Here is a 17,041-nt window from a genome sequence, read left to right as displayed (position 1 = left end):
GTGCAAGCACCCAACTATCTAATGACGTCACAACACGAAGAAGAGTTCCGGTTGTAGCGGCAATGAAAGGAGAGCGTGCTACTTCCAAGTTGAGCAAATTATTGTAAAGGGAACATTAACTGCAGTTTATAGTAACCTGAGTACTAATAACAGCATCAGAAGTGATTTTTAAGTATTCACCGGGAAGATGTCTTTGGTTTGTGCAAGTAGGTTTGCCTTAATTCATTGATACGAAGAGTTGGCATTGCGAGCTAGCTTACGTGCCGCGCTAATGCTACTAGCTAATTTAGCTAACGTTAGCGGCCATGCAGTGTCGCTACTCACGTTGACAAAGCCTCATTATGAATAGCGATATTTTTGTTGTTCAATTAAGCGACTTTTAAAATGTGATTGTGATTTTTTTTTACAGTCTCCAACGAAGTACCGGAGCACCCGTGCGTCTCTCCGGTGTCTAACCAGGTGTTTGAGCGCCGGCTGATCGAGAAGTATATTGCAGAGAATGGGACGGACCCGATGAATGGACAGCCCCTGTCCGAGGAACAACTTGTAGATATCAAAGGTGAGCACCGGCAGACAAATAAACGGATGATCATTTTCACATATAATTTTAATAAGTTGCATCTTAAAAAGATTGCTTTAAATGTATATTTCTTGAATGCAATCGTTACCTGCTTGCATTGTAATGAAATGCTAACATGCAGAATGAATTGAAATTCCATAACAAACCCACAGTATTGTTTCACTAACCTAACCTAACCTTTATTTATGTGCCGTTTTTTAATTTTTCTGCCAGTTTCCCACCCTATTAGACCAAAGGCACCATCGGCTACAAGCATTCCTGCCATACTAAAGTCCCTCCAAGATGAATGGGTGAGTGTCATTCTTAGGGCTTAACAATAAATGCACTACTCACCTGTAACTGTCACTTCTAAATTGAGATGGTTATAATCTCTGTACCATATGTACACAGTTGTAACCAAAGAACTAAGTAGATATTGATGTTAATGATAATTTTAATACTCAAATTAATGGGTGCTGCTAATTTACTAGCATGAATTCCAGAGTGAATTGTGATGGTGTTGCATTCAAAAGATGTTGTAAAAGTACTCACCTTATTTTCTGGATTATAAGTCGCTCCGGAGTATAAGTCAATGCATAATTAGGTCCAAAAAAATACATAAGTCGCACTGGAGTATAAGTTGCACAGGACCAAAAGTACATAATTAGGTAGAAAAAAAAACATACGTACATAAGTTGCACTGGAGTATAAGTCACACAATGCCAAAAATGCATAATTAGGTAGAAAAAAACATACATAAGTCGCTCCGGAGTATAAGTTGCACAAGGTCAAAAATGCATAATTAGATCGGAAAAAAAACATACATAAATCTCACTGCAGTATAAGTCGCACAGGACCAAAAGTACATAATTATGTAGAAAAAAAACATAACATAAGTTGCACTGCAGTATAAGTCGCGTAGGACCAAAAGTACATAATTAGGTAGAAAAAAACATACATAAGTTGCACTGGAGTATAAGTCGCACAATGCCAAAAATGCATAATTAGGTAGAAAAAAACATACATAAGTCGCTCCGGAGTATAAGTTGCACAAGGTCAAAAATGCATAATTAGATCGGAAAAAACATACATAAGTCGCACTGGAGTATACGTTGCACAAGATCAAAAAAATGCATAGTTAGGTCGAAAAAAACATACATAAGTCGCACTGCAGTATAAGTCGCATTTTTTGCGGGTAATTTATTTGAACTACTTGACCAAAACAGACATTACGTCCTCTTGGAAGGCAAGTTCTAATAATAATAAGAATAGAGAACATGCTGAATAGATGTAAGATATGCTAACACAATGCTTATTCAGCTACACAAGAAATAAACAAACAGAAAAGGTGTCCAGTGTTTATGTAACATAAACAGTTTTTTCATTTATAAGTCGCTCTGGAGTATAAGTCGCAGGAACAGCCAACCTATGACAAAAAGTGTGACTTATAGTCAGGAAAATACGGTAATATAGTAAAGTATAGTATACCTAGCAAACGCTATTGTAATGGTAGTCTAACATTGACACAATTTTGCATCTATGTTCACATTTTGTGCTTGTCTCCTTGTTCTGATGCTTCCTGTGTCCTTCCCGCGTCTCCTCTAGGACGCTGTAATGCTTCACAGCTTCACCCTGAGGCAGCAGCTGCAGACCACTCGGCAAGAACTCTCGCACGCGCTCTACCAACACGACGCCGCGTGCAGAGTCATCGCTCGACTCACCAAAGAGGTCACTGCGGCCAGAGAAGGTGGGGGGGGGGGGGGGGCGACGATGGTTTAGGTGGTGTGCCGTCGGAAATGTGAATAATGTCTTATAACATGAATGTCGTGTTTTATTTTTCCGCAGCCCTCGCCACACTCAAACCTCAGGCTGGGTTGATTGCGGCCCAGGCTGCTCCCGCCTCCCAGCCGGCTGCGGTGGTGAGTAAAGTCATAAATAATATATTCATAAATTGATGATTGCGTAATGGTGTATCAGTAACGCTGGTCCTTTACACAATCTCTCAGGGCGCTGCTGGGGAGCCGATGGAGATTAGCGAACAAGTTGGCATGACTCCGGAGATCATCCAGAAAGTAATATTACCTGTTATGCTTATTTTTATTTTTAATGCTAATTTTTTAACCTAATTATTTTGCTTTCTGTTTGAAGCTCCAAGACAAAGCCACTATTCTCACCACAGAGAGAAAGAAGGTAAAGACACTTTTGCTTTCCTGTTTTACTTTTATTTTTTTAACGTTTTTGTACCAACCGTCTTTGTCCAGAGAGGAAAAACCGTTCCAGAGGAGCTGGTCAGAGCTGAGGATCTCGGCAAGTACCGCCAAGCGGCTTCTCATGCTGTAAGTGTTTCTATATATGGAACGCATCCACAGCAGTCCACACTCCGCATTCCGTAACCACACGTTCTTGGCTGCCTTCAGGGTCTCCACAGTGCCAGCGTGCCGGGTATTCTTGCTCTGGATCTGTGTCCCTCAGACACCAACAAAGTGCTCACAGGTAACGTGGATCGGCGACATAAACCTAGTCTTCGAGATCTTTCCGCGTCTGATCGAAGTCCGTGGTTTGCTTCTAGGTGGTGCTGATAAGAACGTGGTCGTATTCGACAAGAACGAGGAGCAGATTGTTGCAACACTGAAGGGTCACACCAAGAAGGTCACCTCCGTCATCTACCATCCATCCCAGGTAACAATTTCACTTTTTTTTGTTTTTTTCATCGTTATTCAGGTATTGACTTTGTTAATTTCTTCCATCTTCCAGTCGGTGGTTTTCTCTGCTTCTCCTGACACCACCATTCGTGTGTGGTCCGTCACCGGGGGCAACTGTGTCCAAGTGGTGCGTGCCCATGAGGCCGGTGTCACTGGACTCTCCTTGCACGCCACTGGGGACTATCTTCTCAGCTCCTCTGAGGATCAGGTATGTATGGAGCTTGAATCAAAACACAACACAATTAAGTCACCGGAAAAAAAACAACATGATTGACTTTACGGTCTTCTCACCCCCCCGCCGCCGTGTAGTACTGGGCCTTCTCTGACATCCAGACCGGCAGAGTCCTCACTAAAGTCACCGATGAAAGTGCAGGCTGTGGTAAGTTCCGCTGTATTTGTCAGAATAATGGAGCGCTAATCCAGAAGCTAACTCTCATTTTCTTTTCCTATCACAGCCCTCACCTGCGCTCAGTTTCACCCCGATGGTCTCATCTTCGGCACTGGAACCGCCGACTCCCAGATCAAGATCTGGGACCTGAAGGAGCGCACCAACGTGGCCAACTTCCCGGGCCACTCCGGACCCGTCACCTCCATCGCTTTCTCTGAGAATGGATACTACCTGGCTACAGGTGACCGTTGAAAACAAGTTCTACATATACTGTATCGATACTTGGTGGAAAGTTTTTTTTTTTTTTTTTTTTTAATCACATTGCGCTTCCCATCTTTTGTGCCCCAGGTGCACAGGATAGTTCCCTGAAACTTTGGGATCTGCGGAAACTGAAGAACTTCAAGACAATCACACTCGACAACAACTACGAGGTACGATGTCAAGATAAATGGCTAACGTTGAAGGGAATAGCTTCATTAGCGTCTTTTGTTAGGTGTGTTCCGATACCATACGGATATTGCAGCCGTGAATACCGACTGATATCAATATTGAGTACATATCAACACGTATGAATAACTTTTTACCATCGGTTGCATTAAACTTCCCCAGTTCTCTGCTACCACGGGAAACCTGTGCATGGCAAGTTTTACACTAAGCTTATATCACTCCTGCTCCATGCTACTTTGTTAGCATGCTAGCAAACACACATGATCACATGGGCTTTATCTGATCGCAGCTGGGGAAAGGTCTGGAATCGACTGCTTGTATCAGATTCCCAGTATCATATATTTGAGATCTTTCCTGATATCGGATATAAATATTGGATCGGGGACATCCCGACTCTTGGTTGCATCACACAATCTCCTGACTGACAGACACGTCTTACACTGGTTTTGGTGAATTACCATACCATGGTTCTTACCCCCCCATTTTGTTCTATTAGGTCAAGTCCCTCGTGTTTGACCAGAGTGGAACCTACCTGGCCGTCGGAGGTTCCGATATCCGCGTGTACATCTGCAAACAGTGGTCTGAGGTCCTCAATTTCACAGGTAAGTGCACACACGTTATTACATGAATTCATCCAAAGTCTCACATTCCGAGAATTAATTTTTTTTGTTTTTTTTTTGCCTGTGTAGACCACACAGGTTTGGTGACCGGCGTGTCCTTCGGCGAGAACGCTCGCTTCCTGACCTCTGCTGGAATGGACCGAAGTCTGAAGTTTTACAGTTTGTAGAAAGGCATAATTTGATAAAAACACGAGGAAAGGCGGTAGACCGGTCATAGGTCGCGGATGCATATTTGGCATAGTCGTATAATTTGTAGGTAAAGGAAAATCACTGCTAACTGTGCTTCTTTAGTGTGTTAGTCCTCATGTGCGTGCATGAACACCATCAACTATTTCAAATCTCAGCATCCAAATTCATTTTTTTTTTAAGTGTCAAATCTAAATATTGCGATATAACGCACAAAAGCAGCTTCATGTGTTTTATTTTTCTAGCATCCCTGCTTATGCAGTTGTATTTTCTCATAGTTTGCGTGTTTGAGTGACAGTTACTACTCTAAAATGTCTCTTAATGTGGAGCCGTTTATATGGTTAGATGAGAGTTTATCTGTAGTAACACAACACAGAAGCCAGAGATCAAACTGGTCTCTAAGTAATGGTCGCTCCTCTCATTTAATTTCCTGTATCCATCCTTCCATTGGGAATTTTGTTCAGTTTTGTTGATTGATTGATTGACATCAAATCGGTTATGTATTTCTCACAATGTGCTATTTTACCTGTTGGAACTGTGCTCTTTTACAATAAAATATCTTTTGTATGCCACTCTCCAGATTGCAGTTTCATTAAACAGGAAGTTTTATTTTAAGTTGGTCTGTCAGCTATGGAAAATGACACATTGATGTACGGCGCTGTGCGCATTTTGTGCCATTTCATTTTTTTTTTTTTTAACATTCAAGCCATGTTGAAACTATGCACTGTAGGTGAAATTTCCCAAATTGTCCACAACTGTTCCTCAAATGGGCCTGTGGCAATGCTACACAAATACAGATACACTTGTTCCTTACGACAAATAATGCTAAATTGATTTGAAAAAGCATTATGTTGAAATATTGAAAGAAGTATAACATTTAAAAACATGTAAATTACTTTTTTTTTTTAAATTAAACATTAGAAAATACAATTAAGTTGAAATGTTAGACACAAAACAAAGTTATTCATAGTTAAAGAACGTTTTACTGTTAGAAAATTAGCAAAAAATGGAAAAGAAGATCAAAGAGTGAAAGCATTTTACAAAATATCAAAGTGGCCTCTGTGGCCCTCACTGGAAGAAGTTAAATATATGTAAATATTGTACCAAACCTGTATTACACGTCCAAATTGATCACTAAGTATATTTCAAAATCCACAAGGAACATTTTAAGGAACATTTTATTCATCTAAACGCAAAGATTTTACTGTAAACGAACACCGCCGCGACTGACTGTGAAGGTCTTAGCCGCCATTGAATCAACACTCACTTCCGGGCTCTAGTGGCGGGTTTCTGCATGTCACGTGAGACCGCAGTAACGTGACTTTACTAAACAGGAAGTGAGCGTCAAATCACAGAACTTGCCAAAAAACACGACGACTGAGCCGACTCGCTGTACGCTCACCTTTGCCGGGACGGAGGGATTTAAGAAAAAAAAACGCTTTGAGTCGTGTGGGAATCGAGCACACAAACAGGTGAGCCATTGTGAACGTTTTGTGATTTTGTGAGCATGCGCTACTCGGCTCCGTCTGTGCATCACTTTTAGCTATGAGATCATACACAACCTTGACTTTCTTTCAAACTGGTTAGCACAAATGTTAACCTAACATAAACTTCTAATTAATAACAATAAACAACGTTATGTTTTCTGTGTTTTCTCAGCTTAGAGCTCCATTTTAATTAATACGGCGTGACCAAAAACTGTTGTGTTGTGAGTCATAACCGGAGACCAAAGGGGCTCTACTTTGTTGTTATTTTTGTTTTTATTTTATGAAAATGTACCCTATACTATGTGGAAAAAAGGAACAAAGCAAACTAAAGTTTTCGTTATTTTTCATTTGAAAATGGTAAATAAATTCCGATTAAAAGTTGTCCAATTCAATCAGTTGTCCATAACTTTATTTAAAAAAAGGAGCTAACAAAGTTATATTAACCCTATAAAGTCACTCACACATTGACAACACGTTGTATTATTTTGTTAAGATTAAAAAATATATATATGAGGATGTTTTTTTTGTCACAAGGAACAAATATAGTACTTGTTAATTAGAAAAATTGACACAAAATGGCACAAAATGCCCAGCACAAATCAAGTCCATAAATCTCATTTATTAAGGTTGTATTATTAGCAGATAAATTATAGGAGAGCGTAGAAGTTGGCACTTAGAGACATCAGTGAACTAAAGGAAGCTATTTATATAAGAATGGAATTTTCTGTAAGACAGTGATGCTCCCACTTTACCACTTCCTGTCTGTCTGCGATGCTTTTCTTTTCTTTTCACTGATTGTGTTTCTTTGGTGTTGTGCAGGCCAGCCATGGGCTCCATGTTCCGCAGCGAGGAGGTATGCCTGGTGCAGCTCTTCCTCCAATCCGGCTCGGCCTACAACTGCGTCAGCGAGCTGGGAGAGCTGGGCCTGGTGGAGTTCAGAGATGTTAGTCTCTCTGTGTGCATGGTCTTCAGGACAAAGAGAGGCCTCTTGTTTGCCTCGTGAACTGGTCACGCACTGTATAAATTTAATTTGATTTTCTAGTGTCTGCCTTCACTTGTTTCCTTTCTTTTGGTTCTAGTCGTAGTAGTTATTAATTACACCCTGTACTTGTACTTTACTTATGTACATACTAAATACATAAGGATGTGCACAAATCCCTTGTGACTACATGACTAATTTAACGCTTTTCTTCCTCTTTCCTCTTCTGTTTTAGTTAAATCCTAACGTGAACGCCTTTCAGAGGAAATTTGTTGGTGAAGTCAGACGATGTGAGGAGCTTGAGAAAACATTTTGTGAGTATTAATTATTATTTTTTTTATTTCTTCTTTTACTGGTACCAGTAAAAGGTAACATGTGATGAAGACCATAGAACAGGAAATAGAACTACAATAGTAGTTGATAGTTTGACTCTTGATGAATTCACTTATTTTATTTGATTGTTATTAAATGGGGGCTGCACGGCGGTCGAGTGGTTAGCGCGCAGACCTCACAGCTAGGAGACCAGGGTTCAATTCCACCCACTCTGTGTGGAGTTTGCATGTTCTCCCTGTGCTTGCGTGGGTTTTCTCCGGGTACTCCGTTTTTTTTCTTCCCACATTCCAAAAACATGCTAGGTTAATTAGCGACTCCAAATTGTCCATAGGTATGAATGTGAGTGTGAATGGTTGTTTGTCTATATGTGCCCTGTGATTGGCTGGCGACCAGTCTGGCCCAAAGACAGCTGGGATAGGCTCCAGCACCCCCCGCGACCCTCGTGAGGATAAGCGGTAGAAAATGAATGAATGAATGAGTTCTCCTCCTATTTTGTGTGGAAGTGGTAACTTTTTGGCTTCTTATTTTGTCTTTCCCCACCCTCGGCCATCTCTGTGTGGAGTTTGCATGTTCTCCCCATGAATGCGTGGGTTTTCTCCGGGTACTCCGGTTTCCTCCCACATTCCAAAAACATGCTAGGTTAATTAGCGACTCCAAATTGTCCATAGGTATGAATGTGAGTGTGAATGGTTGTTTGTCTATATGTGCCCTGTGATTGGCTGGCCACCAGTTCTCGCCCGAATGCCAATTAAACTCCCTCTCATGCTCCTTGTCTGCTCCTCAGCCTTCCTAGAACAGGAGATCAACCGATCCCTGTCCCCTCCTTTGAACGGACGCCTCCCCCCACCTTGCCCGACACCCTCGGCCCCGCAGCCGCGAGAGCTCATCACCATCGAGGAGGAGAGCGAGAGGCTGGCCAGAGAACTCAGAGAGGTGGGCTGAAATATCCTCTGTTTTTTCTTAGCTTGCCCCCCCCTCCTTATTTCTTATATGTTTCTAATCAGGTGTCCAGGAACAGAGACAGTCTTCGGGCTCAGCTGACCCAACTTTGCCAGTACAGAGGGGTCCTGACCAGGACACACTCCCTCACAGCCACCCAGGTTTAGACGAGGGCACCCTTTACTCCGCTACTTTAAAATCACCCCCCCCCCCCAACTAATGGTGTTTTTTTGTTTTTTTGACCGTTCTCAGGCACCCCCGTCTATGCTGGAAAACCAAGGCCTGTTTGATAACCGCCATGATGTCCACCTAAGGTACGTGGCATCAAATCACACAAAATACCGTAAAGCAATGATAAAGGACGCAACAGGAAGTACATTTTATGTATTACCAAAATGGAAACTCATCTCTCTCAGTTTTGTTGCGGGCGTGGTCCACCCATGGAGGGTCCCGTCATTCGAGCGCTTGCTGTGGCGGGCGTGTCGCGGTTATATTATCGTGGATTTCCGAGAAATGGAGGATCGTCTCGAGCACCCAGACACGGTAGGAAGTGGGTCAAAGAGAACGGGGATCACGTGCATTTTTCCATGGGATGTTTTTCTTTTATAGGGAGAGATGGTGCAGTGGACAGTATTCCTTATTTCCTATTGGGGGGATCAGATTGGCCAGAAAGTGAAGAAGATATGTGACTGGTGGGTAAATCTTTACACTCTTACTGTACAGATTGTTATCTACAGTCGTGGAGAATTGGTCACAATACAAAGATCGTCTAGTGGCACGGTGGTCTAGTGGTTAGCGCGCAGACCTCACAGATAGGAGACCAGGGTTCAATTCTACCCTCGGCCATCTCTGTGTGGAGTTTGCATGTTCTCCCCGTGCATGCGTGGGTTTTCTCCGGGTACTCCGGTTTCCTCCCACATTCCAAAAACATGCTAGGTTAATTAGCGACTCCAAATTGTCCATAAGTATGAATGTGAGTGTGAATGGTTGTTTGTCTATATGTGCCCTGTGATTGGCTGGCCACCAGTCTCGCCCAAAGACAGCTGGGATAGGCTCCAGCACCCCCCGCAACTCTCCTGAGGATAAGCAATAAAAAATGAATGAATGAATGCGTTCTCCTCCTACTTTGTGTGGAAGTGGTAACTTTTTGGCTTCTTATTTTGTCTTTCCCCACCCTCGGCCATCTCTGTGTGGAGTTTGCATGTTCTCCCTGTGCATATGTGGGTTTTCTCCGGGTACTCTGGTTTCCTCCCACATTCCAAAAACATGCTAGGTTAATTAGCGACTCCAAATTGTCCATAGGTATGAATGTGAGTGTGAATGGTTGTTTGTCTATATGTGCCCTGTGATTGGCTGGACACCAGTCCAGGGTGTACCCCGCCTCTCGCACAAAGACAGCTGGGATAGGCTCCAGCACCCAGCGACCCTCGTGAGGAAAAAAGCGGTAGAAAATGAATGAATGAATTAAAATCATATTTAGAAAGCAGGAAGTGAACAAATGTAACAGTTACTGATTGTAAAAGTACCAGATGGAGGGGTAGGATTTAATAAGCTTTGCTTCTTCCTACTCCTTTTGGACATGTGGAACTGTGAACTGATTATGTGATGCATTCAATTGTAATCTGATGCATGTTCAAATGAAATAAAACCATTACCATATCATTATATCTGTCCAAGTAAATGTACCCTTAATAGTACCAGGCATCATGTGACTGTATTTGTTCCCCTTTGCTTTAGTTTCCGCACACAGACCTTTGCGTATCCGGAGAGCACGGCTGAAAGAGAGGAGATTCTCCAGGGTCTTCAAGGAAGAATTGAAGATATCAAATCTGTACGTCAAACCTTTTATAGTTTTTATCTGATTTCCCCATTTTTGCTTCCATTCTCAGTCGTGTCTAAATCTCCTGCAGGTGCTTTCTCAGACGGAGTCCTTCCTGCAGCAGCTCCTGATGCGTGCGGTGGCCGTGCTGCCCCAGTGGAAGGTCCGCGTCCAGAAGTGCAAGGCGGTCCAGATGGTCCTGAACCTCTGCAGCCCCTCCGTCACTGACAAGTGCCTGATTGCCGAGGCGTGGTGTCCCGTCGCTAAGCTCCCCGAGCTGCAGAGCGCCCTCAGAGAGGGAGGGGTGAGACACAAAAACATGAGACGCTACATGTCGTCCACATGTGACCCCCCTTTTTAAACTTCCTGCGTCTCCTCAGAGAAAAAGCGGCAGCGGCGTCGACTCCTTCTACAACCGCTTGCCGTCATCTGCATCCCCGCCTACCTTGTTTCCCATTAACTCCTTCACCGCCGGCTTCCAGAACATCGTGGATGCCTACGGAGTGGCGAGCTATCGGGAAGTCAATCCTGGTGCGTCACCTCGAACAAACGTTACCAAACACGCCCTTCTTCTTCTGTGGTACTTAATCTTTCTATCTACAGCGGTGTACACCATCATTACATTCCCCTTCCTGTTTGCCGTCATGTTTGGGGATGTGGGTCACGGTGTGCTGATGACCTTGGCTGCCCTCTGGATGGTCCTGGAGGAGAAAGACCCCAAACTGAGAAGCAACAACAATGAGGTACTTGCACAAACCCCTTTTGAATTGGCTTTTTTTTTAATACTGTGGAAGATCTCCGAGGTGGACCTCAGTCCGCTTTGGGATGACTTCCTCGTTCGAGTCTCTTCCAGGGTCAAAGCGTCTCAATTTGACTAACTTTGACTCTTGGGGGAACTTTGGGACAGTTGCGGGGTGGGGGGTAAACGTTCGGGATTATGGTAATGGTTTAATTTCATTTGAACATGTTACATTTGTTCACTTCCTGCTTTCATAATATAGTTTGAGGTTCTTTTTTTACTTTATTTTATTTATTTATTTTTGTCACGTACTGAAGTACGAGGTGATATGACCATACAATTATACAAAAATACTCAAGGCAATACTCAAATTTTATTATTTATTTGTTGTTATTTATTTTTTTATTTTGTATATTTTATGTTTTGTTTTATTTGTTATTTTTATTTGTTTAAATTTTTTATTTTTATTATTTAATTTTTATTTTGTATATTTTATGTTTTGTTTTATTTGTTATTTTAAATTATTTTTCATTATTTATTTTGTATATTTTATGTTTTGTTTTATTTGTTATTTTAAATTTTTTATTCATTTATTTATCTTTATTTTTTACAATTGAATGCATCCCATAATCAGTTCACAGTTCCACATGTCCAAAAGGAGTAGGAAGAAGCAAAGCTTATTAAATCCTACCCCTCCATCTGGTACTTTTACAATCAGTAACTGTTACATTTGTTCACTTCCTGCTTTCATAATATAGTTTTAGTTTTTTTTTTTACTTTATTAATTTTTATTATTTTTTTATATGACCGTACAATTATACATAAATGCTCAAGGCTATGTCAAATATGGCAAATTTATTATTTTTATTTTTAATTTCTTTTAATTTTTTTAATTATTTTTTTTTTTAATTTTTTAAAAATGTTTTAAATTTATTTTAATTTTTTAGTTTTTTATTTTTAATTTTTATTATTTTATAGCCGCTTTGGATGTTTCCAAAATGGTGGTTAATGCTTGTGGTTGTATTATGCATATTTGTTGTTTTGTATTCTTCCACAAATTGTCTCATCTTGTCTTTTTGTGGCTAAGATCTGGAGGATGATGTTCGGGGGTCGCTACCTGATCCTACTGATGGGATTGTTCTCCATCTACACGGGAGCCATTTACAACGAGTGCTTCAGCCGAGGCCTCAGCACCTTCAGCTCAGCGTGGCACGTCAGGCCCATGTTTGAGAGAAACATTTGGAAGTGAGAACTTTTATTATGATAGTATTTTGTATTTTTATTTATGTCGTTTTTTTTTTTATTTAATAATGTCCGTGTCGTCTGTAGTGCATCTGTCCTGGCGGGGAACCAGTACCTGTCCATGGATCCGAACGTGACCGGTGTCTTCACCAGCCCTTATCCATTCGGCATTGATCCTGTATGACTCTTAATCATCTTCACATCTTCACACCTTCAAGCTAATGTTAGCTTTTTTTCAGATTTGGGGTTTGGCTAACAACAAGCTAACCTTTCTCAACTCATACAAGATGAAGATGTCCGTCATCATCGGCATCATCCACATGACCTTTGGAGTCTGTTTGTCCTTCTTCAACTATGTGTAGGTGGACCTCCGACACTTTGCTACTTCTGTTGCTTTGCCTGGCGTACCTGAACGCATCATCCGTCCTCCATTTTTCCTCTGCAGGCATTTTGGCCAAGTGAGCAGGGTGTTCCTGGTGCTGATCCCGGAGCTGTTCTTCATGCTGTGTCTGTTCGGATACCTGGTGTTTATGGTGGTCTTCAAGTGGATCGCTTACACTCCAGCCCAGTCCAAAATAGCCCCGAGTATACTCATCCATTTTATAGACATGTTCCTCTTCACGGAAAACGAAGACAACCCGCCTCTCTACACGGGACAGGTGTGTGTGTGTGTGTGTGTGTTGCTAACAACACAGCTACTAATGGCTAATGGTTTAATTTCATTTGAACATGCATCAGATTACAATTGAATGCATCACATAATCAGTTCACAGTTCCACATGTCCAAAAGGAGTAGGAAGAAGCAAAGCTTATTAAATCCTACCCCTCCATCTGGTACTTTTACAATCAGTAACTGTTACATTTGTTCACTTCCTGCTTTCCTAATATAATTTTAGTTTTTTAATTAAAATTTTAAATGTAAATTATCACGTAGCGAAGTACATGATAAGTATGTGATAAGTACTTATTTTTTTATATCGTACTTTGGTACGTGATAAGTATGTGACAAATTTTCGTTTTCATTTTCATTTGTCACGTACTTATCACGTACTTAGGTACGTGGGAAAAAAATATATATTTAATTATTTATTTAAATTAAAATGTATTTTTTAGTACGTGACAAGTGACAATTTTTCATTTTCATTTGCATTTTATTTTCATTTTAATTGAAATTGAAATTTGTCACGTACTTATCACATACTTAAGTACGTGAAAAAAATAAATTTAATTTATTTAATTATTTATTTGAATTAAAATTTATTTTTTAGTACGTGACAAGTGACAAATTTTCATTTTATTTTTTAATTGAAATTAAAATTTGTCACGTACTTATCACGTACTTTGGTACGTGGGAAAAAATAAATTAAATGTATTTAATTATTTATTTAAATTAAAGAAAAATTTTAGTACGTGATAAGTATGTGACTAATTTTAATTTTAATTTTAATTTTAATTTTAATTTTAATTTTAATTTTAATTTTAATTTTAATTTTAATTTTAATTTTAATTTTAATTTTAATTTTAATTTTAATTTTAATTTTAATTTTAATTTTAATTTTAATTTTAATTTTAATTTTAATTTGTAGGACCAGAGAGCAATAAAGAATGTGGAGTGATTTCTGAAATTTTGCTTTGTTAATATTGAAATATTTCCGGCCACTTTATATTGTATATTTATATTATGAAGTTTCCAGATCAGTTTATTTGTTGATTGTGGACTCCACATTCTGACTTACGTTCACCAGGGTATCGTCCAAAAAGTTCTGGTGGTGCTGGCGCTGTGCTCCGTTCCTGTTCTCCTGTTTGGGAAACCCCTGTTTGAATACATGACACACAAGGGGAGAAGGCGTCCGTTGGTAAGCATGTCTCTTCACTTTTCATCACATATAACTTCCTACTGGAAAGACTAACTTTCACTCTTAGGGGAACTTTGGGACAGTTTCGGGGTGGGGGGTAAACGTTCGGGATTATGGTAATGGTTTAATTTCATTTGAACATGCATCAGATTACAATTGAATGCATCACATAATCAGTTCCCAGTTCCACATGTCCAAAAGGAGTAGGAAGAAGCAAAGCTTATTAAATCCTACCCCTCCATCGGGTACTTTTACAATCAGTAACTGTTACATTTGTTCACTTCCTGCTTTCATAATATAGTTTTAGTTTTTTTTATTTTATTTTATGAATTTTTTATTTATTTTTATATTGTATATTTTATGTTTTGTATTATTTGTTATTTTAAATTATTTTTACTATTTATTATTTATCTTTTATTTTGTATATTTTATGTTTTGTTTTATTTGTTATTTTTAAATTTTTTATTCACTTTTATTCTCTTGACTTTTCACCACATATAACTCCCTACTGTAAAATCCAACATGTCTTCTGCAGCCTCAGGAAGAAGACAGACGCCCGCTGGTGGCCGACGAGAGCTCCATCAACACCCGACAAGGGGAGACGGACAGAGGGTCCGCTGAAGTCGAGGTGAGGCTGAATCTTAATGGGAAGCTTTGATAAGGCTTTTGTATGTGGTCTATTCATTCTTTCCTAATGCAGGAGTTTGATGCCGCCGACGTGTTCATGCACCAGGCCATCCACACCATCGAGTACTGCCTGGGCTGCATCTCCAACACGGCCTCTTATTTACGACTCTGGGCTCTCAGTCTGGCACACGCACGTCAGTAGCCGTCACATGACACACAAACTTCCTGTTATGTGATCACTCATGCTGTCTGATGTCTTTCCACAGAGCTGTCAGAGGTGCTGTGGGTCATGGTGATGCGCGTGGCGTTGAAGTGGCAGGGCTACGTGGGCTCTGCAGTTCTCTTTGTGGTCTTTGCCTTCTTCGCCGTGTTGACCATCTCCATCCTGCTTGTTATGGAGGGCCTGTCGGCTTTCCTTCACGCACTGCGTCTGCACTGGTACGTTTACTTCTTACTGAGGAAGCCATTTTGGGTAATGGTAATGGTTTTATTTCATTTGAACATGCATCAGATTACAATTGAATGCATCACATAATCAGTTCACAGTTCCACATGTCCAAAAGGAGTAGGAAGAAGCAAAGCTTATTAAATCCTACCCCTCCATCTGGTACTTTTACAATCAGTAACTGTTACATTTGTTCACTTCCTGCTTTCCTAATATAGTTTTAGTTTTTTAAACTATTTTTAATTATTTTTTAAATTTTATTTTTGTCACATAATCAGTTCCCAGTTCCACATGTCCAAAAGGAGTAGGAAGAAGCAAAGCTTATTAAATCCTACCCCTCCATCTGGTACTTTTACAATCAGTAACTGTTACATTTGTTCACTTCCTGCTTTCTTAATATAGTTTTAGTCTTTTTTTTATTTATTTGTATTTTTTTATTTGTATTTTTTCTCTTCCTGCTTTCCTAATATAGTTAAATTTATTTTATTTTATTTTTTTTTTACAAATTTTTAATTTTTTTAAAATTTTTTTAACATTTTTAATTTAATTTTATTTTTGTCACATACTGAAGTAGGAGGTGATATGAGCATCCAATGCCATAATGGGTACCATAGTAAGTGTCAATATTGCGATATATATAGCACATCATGACATTCAAGACTTTTCTTTTTTTGCAAGTTCTGAGAAATTACATCCATATTTATAATTGTTTGAATCGAATTACTCCATTTTTTTTTTGCATGATATTATTATTATTGTGTAAACTTTTGTTTTCTCTCGTCCAGGGTGGAGTTCCAGAACAAGTTCTACAGCGGCACAGGCTACAAGCTGAACCCATTCTCCTTCTCGTCTCTGATCAATGCATCAGCTGCTATATGATCATCATACTGACCAAAGAATTCACTAAAATGATTAATTTATGTACCTCATGAAGTCGTTAGCCTGCAGACGACCGAACACAAACTGTGTTCTGTGGCCCCGGGGGGCCATGAAAGGGTGTATTTGCACAATGAACATGACGGTGTTGACTGTTATTAGAATGACTATTCCCTTTTCAAATTTTATTATCTCAGTGTTACATACAAGCATTCTTATTCATTCCAAAAGCATCGTCTTAGTGATTGAGTCTTTTCACTGTAATTAACGTTATTGATTATCTTATGAGTTGAAAAGGGAATGTATGTGGAATTGGGGTGTTCATCCAGGAATTTGGAATCGGCCAAAGGATAGCAGGTAATATTACGATTGTCGACTGCTAAAGAAATATAGTTTATTCACAGTGTTGTGTTACTTAAGCATAACACATTTTAACTTTAAAAAATATATAGTAGTTTTCTTTTGTGCCTTACTCAGATGGCAACACGTTGAACCACATTCTCTCGTTATTTTTTGTAATGCGCCGTCAAAGTGATCAAATTTGAAATTAAATGATTTTTCTGTATGATCACATGCAGTGTTGAGTCTTGATACATACGTCATAAATTATCTGCAAATGACTATTTCCTCAAAATGTAAGTGTGCTCATAAAATGTTGCTTTTTTTAAATCACAAACTACTGCACCTTTATTAATTTAACAAGTACGTATAGTTTACAGTCGGTTGGTTAAATAATTTTTAGTGTACGTATAGTCTTATCTGTCGTTTGTGTTGGTGGCGGAACTTTAGAATATTCT

The 17,041-nt window shown here is 39.7% G+C and overlaps 2 protein-coding genes across 2 annotated transcripts; both read left to right on the top strand.

The window, feature by feature from the left end:
- Nucleotides 1-23: 23 nt before the first annotated feature.
- prpf19 (pre-mRNA processing factor 19) lies at nucleotides 24-5,477 on the top strand. Its single transcript, XM_058063683.1, has 16 exons — nucleotides 24-206; nucleotides 410-559; nucleotides 794-870; nucleotides 2,165-2,306; nucleotides 2,405-2,478; nucleotides 2,566-2,631; nucleotides 2,708-2,749; nucleotides 2,821-2,895; nucleotides 2,977-3,052; nucleotides 3,129-3,238; nucleotides 3,314-3,469; nucleotides 3,571-3,640; nucleotides 3,717-3,890; nucleotides 3,998-4,080; nucleotides 4,593-4,698; nucleotides 4,786-5,477. The coding sequence occupies exons 1-16, from the start codon at nucleotides 188-190 to the stop codon at nucleotides 4,881-4,883; spliced, it is 1,518 nt and encodes a 505-aa protein (XP_057919666.1). The 5' UTR covers nucleotides 24-187; the 3' UTR covers nucleotides 4,884-5,477.
- Nucleotides 5,478-6,208: 731 nt separating this feature from the next.
- On the top strand, nucleotides 6,209-16,812 carry tcirg1b (T cell immune regulator 1, ATPase H+ transporting V0 subunit a3b). Its single transcript, XM_058063682.1, has 21 exons — nucleotides 6,209-6,374; nucleotides 7,209-7,332; nucleotides 7,604-7,682; nucleotides 8,486-8,634; nucleotides 8,706-8,801; nucleotides 8,893-8,954; nucleotides 9,057-9,183; nucleotides 9,250-9,332; nucleotides 10,378-10,471; nucleotides 10,551-10,763; nucleotides 10,840-10,990; nucleotides 11,063-11,202; nucleotides 12,286-12,443; nucleotides 12,528-12,618; nucleotides 12,680-12,798; nucleotides 12,886-13,099; nucleotides 14,186-14,296; nucleotides 14,832-14,924; nucleotides 14,997-15,117; nucleotides 15,190-15,361; nucleotides 16,154-16,812. Exons 2-21 carry the CDS (start codon nucleotides 7,216-7,218, stop codon nucleotides 16,245-16,247), a joined length of 2,484 nt encoding a protein of 827 aa, XP_057919665.1. The 5' UTR covers nucleotides 6,209-6,374; nucleotides 7,209-7,215; the 3' UTR covers nucleotides 16,248-16,812.
- Nucleotides 16,813-17,041: the final 229 nt, after the last annotated feature.

This window comes from Doryrhamphus excisus, chromosome 23 (assembly GCF_030265055.1).
Source record: "Doryrhamphus excisus isolate RoL2022-K1 chromosome 23, RoL_Dexc_1.0, whole genome shotgun sequence".
NCBI classification, from domain to species: Eukaryota; Metazoa; Chordata; class Actinopteri; order Syngnathiformes; family Syngnathidae; genus Doryrhamphus; species Doryrhamphus excisus.
The sequence above is the reverse complement of the archived record's forward strand: the minus strand, read 5'-3'. Positions and strand labels throughout refer to the sequence as shown.

Coding starts and splice junctions, on each gene's coding strand:
- tcirg1b (XM_058063682.1), top strand. CDS start 7,216: ATGGGCTCCATGTTCCGCAGCGAGGAGGTATGCCTGGTGCAGCTCTTC. Junction 10,991..11,062: donor CTATCGGGAAGTCAATCCTG/GTGCGTCACCTC, acceptor TTCTATCTACAG/CGGTGTACACCATCATTACA. Junction 12,444..12,527: donor TTTGAGAGAAACATTTGGAA/GTGAGAACTTTT, acceptor TGTCGTCTGTAG/TGCATCTGTCCTGGCGGGGA.
- prpf19 (XM_058063683.1), top strand. Junction 3,053..3,128: donor CACCAACAAAGTGCTCACAG/GTAACGTGGATC, acceptor GTTTGCTTCTAG/GTGGTGCTGATAAGAACGTG. Junction 3,641..3,716: donor CGATGAAAGTGCAGGCTGTG/GTAAGTTCCGCT, acceptor TTCCTATCACAG/CCCTCACCTGCGCTCAGTTT.